This window comes from Entelurus aequoreus, linkage group LG15, assembly GCF_033978785.1.
Source record: "Entelurus aequoreus isolate RoL-2023_Sb linkage group LG15, RoL_Eaeq_v1.1, whole genome shotgun sequence".
Taxonomy (NCBI): domain Eukaryota; kingdom Metazoa; phylum Chordata; class Actinopteri; order Syngnathiformes; family Syngnathidae; genus Entelurus; species Entelurus aequoreus.
In genome coordinates, this window is record NC_084745.1 from 48,672,124 (window position 1) to 48,687,457 (window position 15,334).

The following is a 15,334-nucleotide window of genomic DNA, read 5'->3' on the forward strand; positions in this document are numbered from 1 at the left end:
AGTATAAGTGTCACTCACTACGTTTCCATCTCAAGTAGTTGTTTTCTTGTATTTCCACACCTGCGTGTGAAGTCCAAATGTCCTTGCACTTTCTCTAATGTGACTATTGGTCATACACCATGTGCCTCCCATACACCGGGGGGCGCTTATTTCAATGACTTCATACTCACCATCTGCGGATCTTACGACTTGTTTTAAGTGATGTCCTCTGTAATGTTGGCACGGATTACAAATATTACGTCTGTAATGGCTATGTTGGTGTTAAATGGCAGACAGTATCAAGAAATGATCCCGGATTGTGCTACGAACATGACGCTACTACCAAGAATGTATCGGTGGTGGATGCAGGTCGGAAGCAAAGAAAGACCGGTGAAAGAGTTTTTTGGAAGGAGTTTTCGGACGAGGAATGATGGAAAGAAAACTTTTGAATGTCTCAAAGTTCAATCAAAAGGCTCTGCGGATTGATGGAAGGAGTTTTAAATCCGAAGAAAAAGACCGTTCGTGCCCTGACTGATATCCAGAGGAAGGTTGATCTTGTCATTTGTGCGGAAAGTTAAGCACCTCCAAATCCGAGTCCATGGTTCTCGCCCGGAAAAGGGTGGAGTGCCATCTCCGGGTTGCGGAGGAGACCCTGCCCCAAGTGGGGGAGTTCAAGTACCTCGGAGTCTTGTTCACGAGTAAGGGAAGAGTGGATCGTGAGGTCGACAGGCGGATCGGTGCGGCGTCTTCAGTAATGCGGACGCTGTATCGATCCGTTGTGGTGAAGAAGGAGCTGAGCCGGAAGGCAAAGCTCTCAATTTACCGGTCGATCTACGTTCCCATCCTCACCTATGGTCATGAGCTTTGGGTTATGACCGAAAGGACAAGATCACGGGTACAAGTGCCTGAAATGAGTTTCCTCCGCCGGGTGGCGGGGCTCTCCCTTAGAGATAGGGTGAGAAGCTCCGCCATCCGGGAGGAGCTCAAAGTAAAGCCGCCGCATTTTTTTTTAATGCTGTCTGCTTCCGGGTTGTATCCCGCACATTGAGACTGGTGTATGTGCTATACGAAGGGTCCTCTCCGGCGCACAAACCCCCTCCAGAGATCTGGTTTCCAATCGCATAAGCCAGGTGTGTTAGTCCGACTTTTCAAAAACAGATCGGATTAAGGTGTTTCCATGGACTGTAGGAGGATTATTTAGAGCCGAACTATTTGAGAAATCGGACTAAATTGGTGCATGGACACGTAGTGAATGTTGTCAGTTTTAGACGGGCGACACAATTTATTTTTGGTTTTGAAAGTCCACAAATTGTTGCGCCACAGATTCAGACTCTTCTCTATTCTCTTTCAAAAAAAAGGCAACTAGCACTAGGAGTGTCAAGAAAGTTGATTTTTTTAACAATTCTTAATCGATTCAAAAGAATCAATAAAAAAACATTGTTTTTATTGCAGATGTAGATGATCTATATCTGCTGTACAGATTGACTTTAGAAAAGAGAAGTGTTAGATACTTAGAGCTTGGTCCGCATTGCCGGCAGTAAGTCGGACACGTTTCCAGTGAGGGTTGGACTCCGCCAAGGCTGCCCTTTGTCACCCATTCTGTTCATAACTTTTATGGACAGAATTTCTAGGCGCAGTCAAGGCGTTGAGGGGATCCGGTTTGGTGGCTGCAGGATTAGGTCTCTGCTTTTTGCAGATGATGTGGTCCTGATGGCTTCATCTGGCCAGGATCTTCAGCTCTCACTGGATCGGTTCGCAGCCGAGTGTGAAGCGACTGGGATGAGGACTCCAAGTCCGAGTCCATGGTTCTCGCCCGGAAAAGGGTGGAGTGCCATCTCCGGGTTGGGGAGGAGACCCTGCCCCAAGTGGAGGAGTTCAAGTACCTCGGGAGTCTTGTTCACGTGTGAGGGAAGAGTGGATCGTGAGATCGACAGGCGGATCGGTGCGGCGTCTTCAGTAATGCGGACGCTGTATCAATCCGTTGTGGTGAAGAAGGAGCTGAGCCGGAAGGCAAAGCTCTCAATTTACCGGTCGATCTACGTTCCCATCCTCACCTATGGTAATGAGCTTTGGGTTATGACCGAAAGGACAAGATCACGGGTACAAGTGCCTGAAATGAGTTTCCTCCGCCGGGTGGCGGGGCTCTCCCTTAGAGATAGGGTGAGAAGCTCCGCCATCCGGGAGGAGCTCAAAGTAAAGCCGCTGCTCCTCCACATGGAGAGGAGCCAGATGAGGTGGTTCGGGCATCTGGTCAGGATGCCACCTGAATGCCTCCCTAGGGAGGTGTTTAGGGCACGTCCGACCGGTAGGAGGCCACGGGGAAGACCCAGGACACGTTGGGAAGACTATGTCTCCCAGCTGGCCTGGGAACGCCTCGGGATCCCCCGGGAAGAGCTAGACGAAGTGGCTGGGGAGAGGGAAGTCTGGGCTTCCCTGCTTAGGCTGCTGCCCCCGCGACCCGACCTCGGATAAGCGGAAGAAGATGGATGGATGGATGGAAGTGTTAGATACTTCTCTTGTTGCCTTATTTGTATTTGACTTTATTAAATGTTTGGCTAGAGTTTTACTAAACAAAACCAGTTTTTGTCCAAGTAATAAAGAAATTGATCAGAGCTGTTTATCTATTTCATGGAGGAATGTAGTTCATCATAGAACTGCCACCCTAGGTTATTAAAAAAGTACTGATTTCGAATCGAGGATCAAAAATGCCCAAAGATTCACAGCCCAAACTGCCAACTAACCCAGCGACCTTTTCCTGACTCTGACAAGATAGCCAGTATCGCTCTTCTCTACGAGCATCGGGTGCTTTTCCGGGCCCCTCCCTCTTCCAAAGGCCCCTCCCTCTTGTTCGTTACAGTAAAGAACCATCAGAAGAAAGTTTATTTGTATTTCTAAACAGTTCATGTATTTTTGTTTCCTCCCGTGTTTCAAGCACACATTATGCAAATTAGACAAACCCAGGTGTAAATTGCAATGGTGTGGGAAACACTGGGCTGCTGAGGATACATGTCAGAGTGGAACCCGCTTATGTTGACGTCAGCGGTTGTCGGCATAAACACAATCAGCAAGTGTCCATCACTTGCACTTTTATTTGTGACTTTGGCCAGAAGCATATTTTTTTTTCATTCGTGTTTTCCAGATTTTGTAGAAAATAAAGCTTTTGTCTTTTGTTCCTGGTGACTAACCATCCAAAGCAGGAGTCCCCAAATTACAGATGCGGCCCGGAAAAAAAAAAAAAAAATTTAATTTATTTTTTAAATCTTGTTACTCTTTGTTTCACAAATCATATTGCCTACAAATGCATTTTTCAATCAATAACGTGACATCAAGTGCGCACTCTTTCAGTCAATTAGTGCGTGAGGAATATATATATATAGATATATATTTACATATATATATATAGATATAGATATGTAGTCGAGGTTTCTGTGGTTTATCCGTTATACATTGCTCAATACTGGGGAAGAGTGTAGTATACGTTAGGTCAGGAAAAAACACACAGGCTATTTCATCCCTACAAGCCTGTTTCACAGGTTTCTCTGCTTTTCAGGGTTTTTTTCCCCCTGAAGAGCAGAGAAACCTACGAAACAGGCTTGTAGGGATGAAATAGGTCAGGAAAAAACACATTGGCTAACATTTATGTGTATACATATATATATATATATATGTATATATATATACATCTATGTGTGTATATATATATGTATATATATATATATACATCTGTGTATATATATATATATATATATATATATATATATATATATATATATGTATATATATATATATATACAGATATATATATATATATATATATATATATATATATATATATATATATATATATATATATATATATATATATATATATATATATATATATATATATATATATATAGATATATAGTCGAGGTTTCTGTGGTTTCTCTGTTATACAGTGCTCAATACCGGGGTAGAGTGTAATATACGTTAGGTCAGGAAAAAACATACTGGCTATTTCATCCCTACAAGCCTTTTTAGCAGGTTTCTCTGCACTTCAGGGGATTTTTTTTTCCTCTGAAGAACAGAGAAACCTACGAAGGGATGAAATAGGTCAGGAAAAAACACAGAGGCTAACGTGTGTATATATATATATATATATATGTATATATATATACACACTTATATAAGACTTTTAAAGTCTATATATATATATATGTATATATATACTGTATATATATACTGTATATATATACATATATATATATATATACATATCTATATACATATCTATATATATACATATATTTATACATATGTATATGTATATATATATATATATATATATATATATATATATATATATATATATATATATATATATATATATATATATATATATATAGACTTTAAAAGTCTTATATAAGTGTTATAATGAAGACAACACATGATGTAAGTGTCTATATTAGCTATATTAGCCTACTATCAAAATTACTTCAAAAGTATTATATAAATCTGATAATGAATATATATATATATATATATATATATATATATATATATATATATATATATATATATATATATATATATATATGTACACAGCCGGGCCCCCGGCCATTATTTTTTAACCCAATGCATCCCCCGAATCAAAAGGTTTGGGGACCCCTGATCTAAATAATACAAAAAACATTAAATATTGGTTCCCAGGTCAATTTCCATTATGCTTTTATTGTGGCGCTTACTTTTCACTGAATAGGAAGTCACAGTGTGCACATTTTGGTGCTTTTACCAAAAACAGTTGTGTTGCTTAGCAACAGTCAACACGAGCGGGTTCCACTAATTAGCCAATAGAGCATCTTTTGACCGACATAAGTTTGGACACCCCTGCTCTCCAACTACAAAACGAAAGACGATCACACTTTATTTCCCACTTCTTTTGGGTTGTTTATTTAGGAAAGGAAATCCTCAATGTTCCCTTTAAAAATGTTCCTGAGGAAGAGAGCAAACCAAAAACTTTTTTTTTTTTTTTTTTTTTTTTTGTTGGGGAATTTTGCACCCTCTGATGGAAGTGGGAGCTCTGACTGTTTGTTTCTGTGACACACAGGGGCCAAAACCTTCAATATTTTCTACTCGCCTTAATTATACTGACAAGCTTCTGCTGTAATGTCGGGTTTTTTTGTTTTTTTTTCTACATCGCTCTTTGTTTGTTTGAAGCGGCTTTTTATTACCCACAATCCTCAGCACTGGCTTGCCGAGCTCGCAGGTTGTCTTTTTATATGTGTTGCTGTTCAAAGTTCAACTTGAAAATCTTTTTTTTTCTTCCATATTTAGTATTCCGTGCTATTTCCCCATCTTTCTATCCGCCTTCTTTGGGAGAACACATCCCAGAATGCTGTCTTCTTGCCGTCCCACAACCCAAAAGGTGGAGATCAGTGCCTGTGTCAGCACGCATGCAAGCTTTTAACCCCACCATGTTGATGCTTTTATGACCCCTCCAGCACTGCGAGATGTTACTTCTACTTCTTGACGTCCTCTCTGAATGTCTCACTTTGTTTTGGTCCACGCGAGCCAAACATCTCAGTCACTCGGTTTCTTTGTTGTCCTCCTGCAAGACTCTTAGGACCATCCAGCAAAGTGTCCTAAAGGAATGAATAAATGGATCAGTTTGGGATTAAGAGCTGCCTTCAGAAAGGTCTCTTCTTTATTGTGTTCTCACTGCCTCCTTTGCGTGCCTTTCCGCATGTCTGTAAGGCCGTGAAGGCGGCGGACAGGCTGGGTTGTGACTGGTGATCGGATGAAGTCAGCTAAACGTTAAAATTGGACCAAAAATACAAAAAACTATACTGTCTGGAGCCGCAAAATATGAAAAACGGTAAGTGTCTATATTAGCTATATTTGCCTACTATCAAAATGACTGTAAAAGTCTTATATAAGTGTTATAATGAAGGCAACACATGATGTAAGTGTCTATATAAGCTATATTAGCCTACTATCAAAATGACTTTAAAAGTCTTATATAAGTGTTATAATGAAGACAACACATGATGTAAGTGTCTATATTAGCCTACTATCAAAATGACTTTAAAAGTCTTATATAAGTGTTATAATGAAGGCAACACATGATGTAAGTGTCTATATAAGCTATATTAGCCTACTATCAAAATGACTTTAAAAGTCTTATATAAGTGTTATAATTAAGACAACACATGATGTAAGTGTCTATATTAGCTATATTAGCCTACTATCAAAATGACTTTAAAAGTCTTATATAAGTGTTATAATGAAGGCAACACATGATGTAAGTGTCTATATTGGCCTACTATCAAAATTACTTTAAAAGTCTTGTATATGTGTTGTAATTAAGACAACACATGATGTAAGTGTCTATATTAGCTATATTAGCCTACTATCAAAATGACTTTAAAAGTCTTATATACCGGTATGTGTTGTAATTAAGACAACACATTATGTAAGTGTCTATATTAGCTATATTAGCCTACTATTAAAATGACGTTAAAAGTCTTATATAAGTGTTATAATGAAGTAAGTGATGTAAGTGTCTATATTAGCTATATTAGCTTACTATCAAAATGACTTTAAAAGTCTTATATAAGTGTTATAATGAAGGCAACACATGATGTAAGTGTCTATATTAGCTATATTAGCCTACTATCAAAATGACTTTAAAAGTCTTATATAAGTGTTATAATGAAGGCAACACATGATGTAAGTGTCTATATTAGCTATATTAGCCTACTATCAAAATGACTTTAAAAATCTTATATAAGTGTTATAATGAAGGCAACACATGATGTGTCTATATTAGCCTACTATCAAAAATGACTTTAAAAGTCTTATATAAGTGTTATAATGAAGACAACACATGATGTAAGTATCTATATTAGCTATATTAGCCTACTATCAAAAATTACTTTAAAAGTCTTATATAAGTGTTATAATGAAGGCAACACATGACGTAAGTGTCTATATTAGCTATATTAGCCTACTATCAAAATGACTGTAAAAGTCTTATATAAGTGTTATAATGAAGGCAACACATGATGTAAGTGTCTATATTGGCCTACTATCAAAATTACTTTAAAAGTCTTATATATGTGTTGTAATTAAGACAACACATGATGTAAGTGTCTATATTAGCTATATTAGCCTACTATTAAAATGACGTTAAAAGTCTTATATAAGTGTTATAATGAAGTAAGTGATGTAAGTGTCTATATTAGCTATATTAGCCTACTATCAAAATGACGTTAAAAGTCTTATATAAGTGTTATAATGAAGTAAGTGATGTAAGTGTCTATATTAGCTATATTAGCCTACTATCAAAATGACTTTAAAAGTCTTATATATGTGTTGTAATTAAGACAACACATGATGTAAGTGTCTATATTAGCTATATTAGCCTACTATCAAAATTACTTTAAAAGTCTTATATATGTGTTGTAATTAAGACAACACATTATGTAAGTGTCTATATTAGCTATATTAGCCTACTATTAAAATGACGTTAAAAGTCTTATATAAGTGTTATAATGAAGTAAGTGATGTGTCTATATTAGCTGTATTAGCTTACTATCAAAATGACTTTAAAAGTCTTATATAAGTGTTATAATGAAGGCAACACATGATGTAAGTGTCTATATTAGCTATATTAGCCTACTATCAAAATGACTTTAAAAGTCTTATATAAGTGTTATAATGAAGGCAACACATGATGTAAGTATCTATATTAGCTATATTAGCCTACTATCAAAATGACTTTAAAAGTCTTATATAAGTGTTATAATGAAGGCAACACATGATGTAAGTGTCTATATTAGCTATATTAGCCTACTATCAAAAATGACTTTAAAAGTCTTATATAAGTGTTATAATGAAGGCAACACATGATGTAAGTGTCTATATTAGCTATATTAGCCTACTATCAAAATGACTTTAAAAATCTTATATAAGTGTTATAATGAAGGCAACACATGATGTAAGTATCTATATTAGCTATATTAGCTTACTATCAAAATGACTTTAAAAGTCTTATATAAGTGTTATAATGAAGGCAACACATGATGTAAGTGTCTATATTAGCTGTATTAGCCTACTATCAAAATGACTTTAAAAGTCTTATATAAGTGTTATAATGAAGGCAACACATGATGTAAGTGTCTATATTAGCTATATTAGCCTACTATCAAAATTACTTTAAAAATCTTATATAAGTGTTATAATGAAGGCAACACATGATGTAAGTGTCTATATTAGCTATATTAGCCTACTATCAAAATTACTTTAAAAATCTTATATAAGTGTTATAATGAAGGCAACACATGATGTGTCTATATTAGCCTACTATCAAAAATGACTTTAAAAGTCTTATATAAGTGTTATAATGAAGGCAACACATGATGTAAGTATCTATATTAGCTATATTAGCCTACTATCAAAAATTACTTTAAAAGTCTTATATAAGTGTTATAATGAAGGCAACACATGACGTAAGTGTCCATATTAGCTATATTAGCCTACTATCAAAATGACGTCAAAAGTCTTATATAAGTTGTTATAATGAAGACAACACATGACGTAAGTGTCTATATTAGCTATATTAGCCTACTATCAAAATGACGTCAACAGTCTTATATAAGTGTTATAATGAAGGCAACACATGACGTAAGTGTCTATATTAGCCTACTATCAAAATGACTTTAAATGTATTATGTAAGTCTTATAATGAAGAAAACACATGACGTAAGTGTCTATATTAACTATATATAAGTGTTATAATGAACACAATTTCCCAACTCATATGGAAACGGCTTTGTATGTTCACTATTTTATTTAAGGACAGAACTGTTATTCGATTGCAATAATAAACATATGTTTAATGTACCCTAAGATTTTTTTGTTAAAATAAAGCCAACAATGCCATTTTTTTGCGGTCCCCGTTATTTAGAAAAGTATCGAAAGACATTTTAGTACCGTTACCAAAAGGTACAAAGAGGGTTCACAGAGATTGTTAGTCGCTAAGTGTTCGTTTAGCTGCTGTGCAACAATTTTTTTCGAGGATTTTCGAGATAAAGGGAAATGAAACATACCGTATTTTTCGGAGTATAAGTCGCTCCTGAGTATAAGTCGCACCCCCGGCCAAACTATGAAAAAAACTGCGACTTATAGTCCGAAAAATACGGTATATATAGTTAGAATAATAGTTTTATTAAAAGTAGGGCTGTCATGTGATTAATATAAATTAATTATTGCGTTATCAAAATATGAATGAAGATTAATCACTTCCGGGCATACTTGGTCAACAGCCATACAGGTCATACTGAGGGTGTCGGTATAAACAACTTTAACACTGTTACAAATATGCGCCACACTGTGAACCCACACCAAACAAGAATGACAAACACATTTCGGGAGAACATCCGCACCGTAACACAACATAAACGCAACAGAACAAATACCCGGAACCCCAAACCCCGCCCACCTCAACAGAATTAGCACAGTGCCTTTGCTAAACAGACATGTAACATCTGTGAAGACCAAGTCCTGCAAGAAGATGTCCTTCACAGATGATCCGTCGTACCTCGAAGAGGACGCAATTACGGCCGGGATGAACCAGCTGTACTGCACAAAGAAGAGCATCAACTTGCAACTACAGACTGGATGTGGGTTTATTTTGCTTCCTGGCGAACGTTGGATGTATGTAAGTAATCTCAGCCAGCTGGTGTCGCATTGTACCACAAACAGAGATCAGCATTGTCATCTAAAAAAAGGTAAACACACTTGTTTGTTTAATATATTGTTTCAACTAAAGAAGAGTAAATGGTGCACTAAGTTAAGTTGTTGATGAGTGTTTACTACATTATTGTTTGCAACATTATTGCAAACTGCGAAGACTTTCAAAATATGTACTTAATTTCTACTATACCATATTTTCCGGACCATAGGGCGCACCAGAATATAAGGCGCACTGCCGATGAGCGGGTGTAGTCAGGTCTATTGGTCATACTATTTTTATTTTTTTTCTAAACTGAAAACACTTCCTTGAACTCTCTAATAACTAAATTTTCTTGGGTGAATAATGTAAGCTCACTACACCGGTATGTTTTAGCGCTTTCATGGTGAGTTTACTGACAGATATAAGTAAGAACTTTACACTACTTTATATTAGAAATGGCAACAGTGGAGGATGAATGTCCCATAACAAGAAGATAGAGACAAAGAAGAAGCTTATCGACTACGTCGTCGGCACGGACTACAAAGGCGGACGCGCGCACATTTTCAGGACTTATGCAGATCCCAAATACAGATCAGCATGTACCAGAAGGTAAGAAAAGTTGCTTTTGCATTATATTGTGAAACAAAACGGCAGAAAATGTCTTACCTCAGGGGTGTCCAAAGTGCGGCCCGCAGCTAATTGTTCACCGGCCCGCCACACATTCTGGAAATACTATTGTAAAAATAAAAAAAAACATTTAAAAAAGTGGAATGAGGTGAAATCTAACGAGAAAAAGTTGCAATGTTGACACAAAAGCTGCCATGCAGGCTGTTTTTTTTCCTTTTGTCTTTTTTCATTTTTCTTTTTTTTTGCCATTGCTCCAAAAAAAAAAATAATGACAAAAAATCCATGTTATAATGAATTATTGTCAGGGCTCCAATTACTTCAAATATTTCACTTTAAAATGTTTTATGTGGTAAATATTGCATATTTTGTGTAGTAGCCATATAAAAACATCAAAGTTTCCTTTGACAAAAGCGCATAAAACGAACAAAATAATAGTTCCAGCATAAAATGGACAGATATATCTGAAGTTGTTCTCGTAACTTAAGTGTTTAAAGTAGAAGAAAAACCTAATAAAAATGTATCACTTTATGAGTGGGGCACCTTTTGGATCCCAAATATATTTAGTGATTTTTTATTTATCTTTTCACTGTGATTACTCAAAAATATGAAAGAATTAAAATCAATGGTGTCCTGCATTATTGATCTTTTAGGGCTCTAATTACTAAATACTGCATATTTCAGTTTTACTATAAAAAAAACTAAGTTGTTTTTGACAGAAAAGCCATAAAACATATTTTTTAATTTGTATTACTTTATATCAACTTGAAGTTGATATAGAGATTTACTGTAAGCGTTAAATAATTAAAAAAATAAATAATCAGACTTATTTTTAACATATAAAGCGACTTTGGGTACTTAGAAAAGCGCTATATAAATCCCAGGTATTATTATTATTATTATTATTTTTAACATTTTAATGACTGAGACCCTTTATGGTCCCCGGGACCCCTAAAGGTAAAATAAATAAAAACATTAATATATTTTGTTATGGTTTGAAAATTAAAAATATCAAAATGGCCCCCACATGCTTTAATTTTTCCATGTGCAGCCCTCAGTGGAAAAAGTTTGGACACCCCTGTCTTACCCTATACACACACCATAATAATACTGGTATGTTGAAGCACAGTACAATCCATCAAGCGGCGCGGCTTCATAGCTTACCAAAGTCCTACTAAAACATTTTGATGGATTTTTGAGCGCCGTGTGTAATGTTCTATATTTTCAATGGAACATATAAAATGTTGGTGTTTACTTGAGTCATATTGCAGTCGACACGTATCTCTTATGTTTGACTGCCATCTACTGGTCACACTCATCATTTCACCATGTACCAAATAAAATAGCTTCGAGGTCGGTAAGCACAACCAAAAGTATTCCGTACATTAGGCGCACCGGGTTATAAGGCGCACTGTCGAGTTTTGAGAAAATGAAAGGATTTTAAGTGCGCCTTATAGTCCGGAAAGTACGGTACTTATTTTCACCAAGTTTTGAGTAAATCTATGACTTGCCGTTTAGTTAAACATTTAAAAAAAAACGTTCCTGTAAGACATTCTGACTGCCAAACTGCATTTGTACCCAAATAATGGGTTGTTTTCTTCAACAAATTGTCTTTATGCTGGCAAATAACTTGTGATTAATCATGATTAATCACAGGTTAAGAGCGCGATTAATCTGATTTTAAAAGTTAATTGCATGACAGCCCTAATTAAAAGCCACAAATAAAATTAAAGCTGCGAGCAGCGGTGGACGGGACCGACTTTGAGGGCTCATAAAATCCAAACCGGAGCAGTAATTAAAACTCTTTCATCAACTTTTAATCAGAAGGGTTCAATCTCTCTCCTGTGCTCATTTGAAGCCGACGCCACAAACGCGCTCAGAGGAGATAATGTTTGAAAAAAAGGTGACTGTTTTTACTCAACTGTTGTTTTGAAGGGGGAATTGCAAACTTCCTGTTGATTTTTGCTGGGGGTTGTCAGTGTATGAAATCTAGGTGTAAGTGAGACCTACATAGAGGTTTTTGTTTCATGTCTCTCCGACATTCCTACTGGGAGTTACAGGCAGTGTGGGCGGGAAGCGTTTCCACAGACGCGGAAGGAGATTTTCACAACAAAGTTCTAAAGCTTAGTGATGTATCAGATTGTAGGTGGGTTTAATTTGTACCCGTCGCGTTCATATTTCACTGTTTGTTGCACTTTTGTTGCGTTTCACTTGATTGTAAAATGTGTCGATCGAAAGGGGTTGTGACGTTCATATGTTGTCAATATTCAGTGTTTTATCCTTCATAGAAAAATGTAAAATTCCATTACGTTTTTTAAGGCGGTCTGTCATAACGTTTTTAAGCATTCAATCAGACATTATTGTGAGGTTTTGTATTAGTTTTGCTAAAAATAGATATACCGGCCCCCAGGCGCATTTTTTTTCTCTAAATGTGGCCCCCGAGTCAAAATAAAATAAACCAGGTGTACTCTTTTTATGTGCTGCTTTATTTGAGTGATAATGCTTTTATTGCAGATTTTAAAAAGTGGACCGGACATGATTTATTTGTAAAGTAGTGTGTATTGATGTCCTGTGTTGCGTCTCGGCTCGATGTGTTTGAACCATGTGGCGCTCCGCTGACTCACCGAGCCAGCGTGTTTTTGCTCCTCGCTGCTATTTTTGTCTGCTGGAAAAGTGAGTGAGGAGAAGAGGAAGTGAAGGAATACATTCTCATTTAACCTAAGCCCTCCCGGCGCCCTGCTTAATGGCCCCCTCTTAGGTTAAGGACCATTTATCCTGCTTATTAGCAGCTTTGCCCACTTCCAGCCTCGGCCTGGAAGACGGCAAGGAGGGAAAACACAGCGAGGTGGGGACGAACGCTCGTCGGCGTGCGCGGGGGATCATGGAGTGCACACCGCAAATTGCCTCTTGCCAATTTCCAATTTGATCTCTGGGAATTACCTTAGCTTTAAGAGCGAGTTACTGACTTTACATCTGGGGCGTCAAACTCATTTGAGCTCAAAATCATGGCATGATAACTTAAAACTAAAGACCAGTTCAGATTGGTTTTCTTTTTGTCTTACTTTGGCCAAAAATAGAACAAAGCACATTCTGAGGAAAAAAAATGTTGGTGCAGTTTCATAAAAACAATGAAGAACTGAATGGACTTAGACTTTGTCTCAGGGTTTTTACAAAGCCATTCAACTTTAAGCACTTCCTGTTTAGCATTCTCATGTTGCCAGTTCACCGTTAAAGACGTGTTTGGCAAAGCAACTGAGTGTTTTCTCAAAACGCCGCATTGTGGCATCCACAACTGCCACAACACATTCATTTGTCATCATTCAAGTATTGCAATTATAATATAATCAAAACAATTCAGCTGTTTATGATTGACAGCTGTAAACACCAATCGTTGCATTTCGCTGTCAAAATTTTGTAATGTATGTATGTTTATATATATGTGTATATGTATATATGTGTGTATATGTATATATGTGTGTATATGTATATATGTGTGTATATGTATATATCTATGTGTATGTGTGTATATATGTATGTGTGTCTGTGTATATATATATATATATGTATATATATGTATATGTGTATATATATATATATATATATATATATATATATATATATATACTGTATATATACATATATATATATACATATATCTAATACATATATATATACGTATATGTATATATATATGTATATATATATATATATATATATATATATATATATATATATATATATATATATATATATATATATACACATATACAGATCAGATTAATAAAATGTATATATATATATATATATATATATATATATATATATATATATATATATATATATATATATATATATATATATATATATATATACATATATATACTGTATATATGGCCGTGCCAGAAACCTGAGGGTTCCTGGTTCAATCCCCACCTTCTACCAACCTCGTCACGTCCGTTGTGTCCTTGAGCAAGACACTTCACCCTTGCTCCTGATGGGTGGCGGTTAGGGCCTTGCATGGCAGCTCCCGCCATCAGTGTGTGAATGTGTGTGTGAATGGGTGAATGTGGAAATACTGTCAAAGTGCTTTGAGTACCTTGAAGGTAGAAAAGCGCTGTACAAGTATAACCCATTTACCATTATAACAATTGTCAAAATGACATTAGTTGAAATCAAGGTAAAATAACTACAAACTTAACTAATGTGAACATAGTAGATTTAAGCATAAAATGTAATAAAACAAACAACAAATGTAGAAACACATTTTTACAATGGAGTTCAGGGTGCGCATGACGTCGTCAACCAATTGCGAGTGCTGCACGGAACTCTAAACTACAAAGATAATGGTGATGTTGACTCAAGTCTTTGCATCTTATTGTTTCGTTATTTTATCCGCTGAGTGGATAATTTACCATGACAGAAGTTCAGCATCAGTCTGCCGCCATCTGCTGCCAGCTGATTGCTTGCACCTGCGCTGATTGGAGTAGCAGCAGCCAATCCAGAGGGTGCTTAAAGTCAGCTGACGCGTCATCTTTAAACACTGCCATGTGTGACGTGGGTTACACTTGAATAGCTATTGCGACATCCAGTGGACACATTTAGAACAGCAGTTTATTTAATTAAAAAAGCAACTCATTTTTGTACTCAGCAAACTCATCTTGCGGGCCTGATAAGGGAGATAAACCGTACGTTTGGCACCCCTGCTTTATATCTTAAACTCATTTTTATTATTTGTCTATTGTATTGTATTGTTGGACTGAAATCTTTGGTCAGGAAGACTTTGTACATGAGCGCTCTGACAGCAAACACAAAAGAGCGGAGAGAAAAGTTCCTTTCAGACGATGTTTTGACAAACCGGGTGACAAAGCTGCAGCTGTGATGATTTGTTGGGCGAAAATGAAATGCTCCAGGCTCCAAATGGACCGATTGATCTCATGCGTCAAGCTGCTAAGATGACGAGAACACAACATTTGCATTGATGGAACAAATTAAAATAGGACTAAAGCGTAAAATATC

The 15,334-nt window shown here is 36.3% G+C and overlaps 1 protein-coding gene across 2 annotated transcripts in view; it reads left to right on the plus strand.

Annotated features, from left to right (window-relative positions):
* The window catches only part of LOC133630221 (matrix metalloproteinase-16-like), a 228,238-nt gene extending 222,611 nt beyond the window's left edge, over window positions 1-5,627 (plus strand). For both annotated transcript variants that reach the window (XM_062021678.1, XM_062021679.1), the window contains 2 exons: window positions 5,293-5,383; window positions 5,460-5,627. In XM_062021678.1, coding sequence (XP_061877662.1) covers window positions 5,293-5,383; window positions 5,460-5,604 — 236 coding nt within the window. In that variant the 3' untranslated portion in view covers window positions 5,605-5,627. The remainder of the gene's footprint in view (window positions 1-5,292; window positions 5,384-5,459) is intronic.
* Window positions 5,628-15,334: the final 9,707 nt, after the last annotated feature.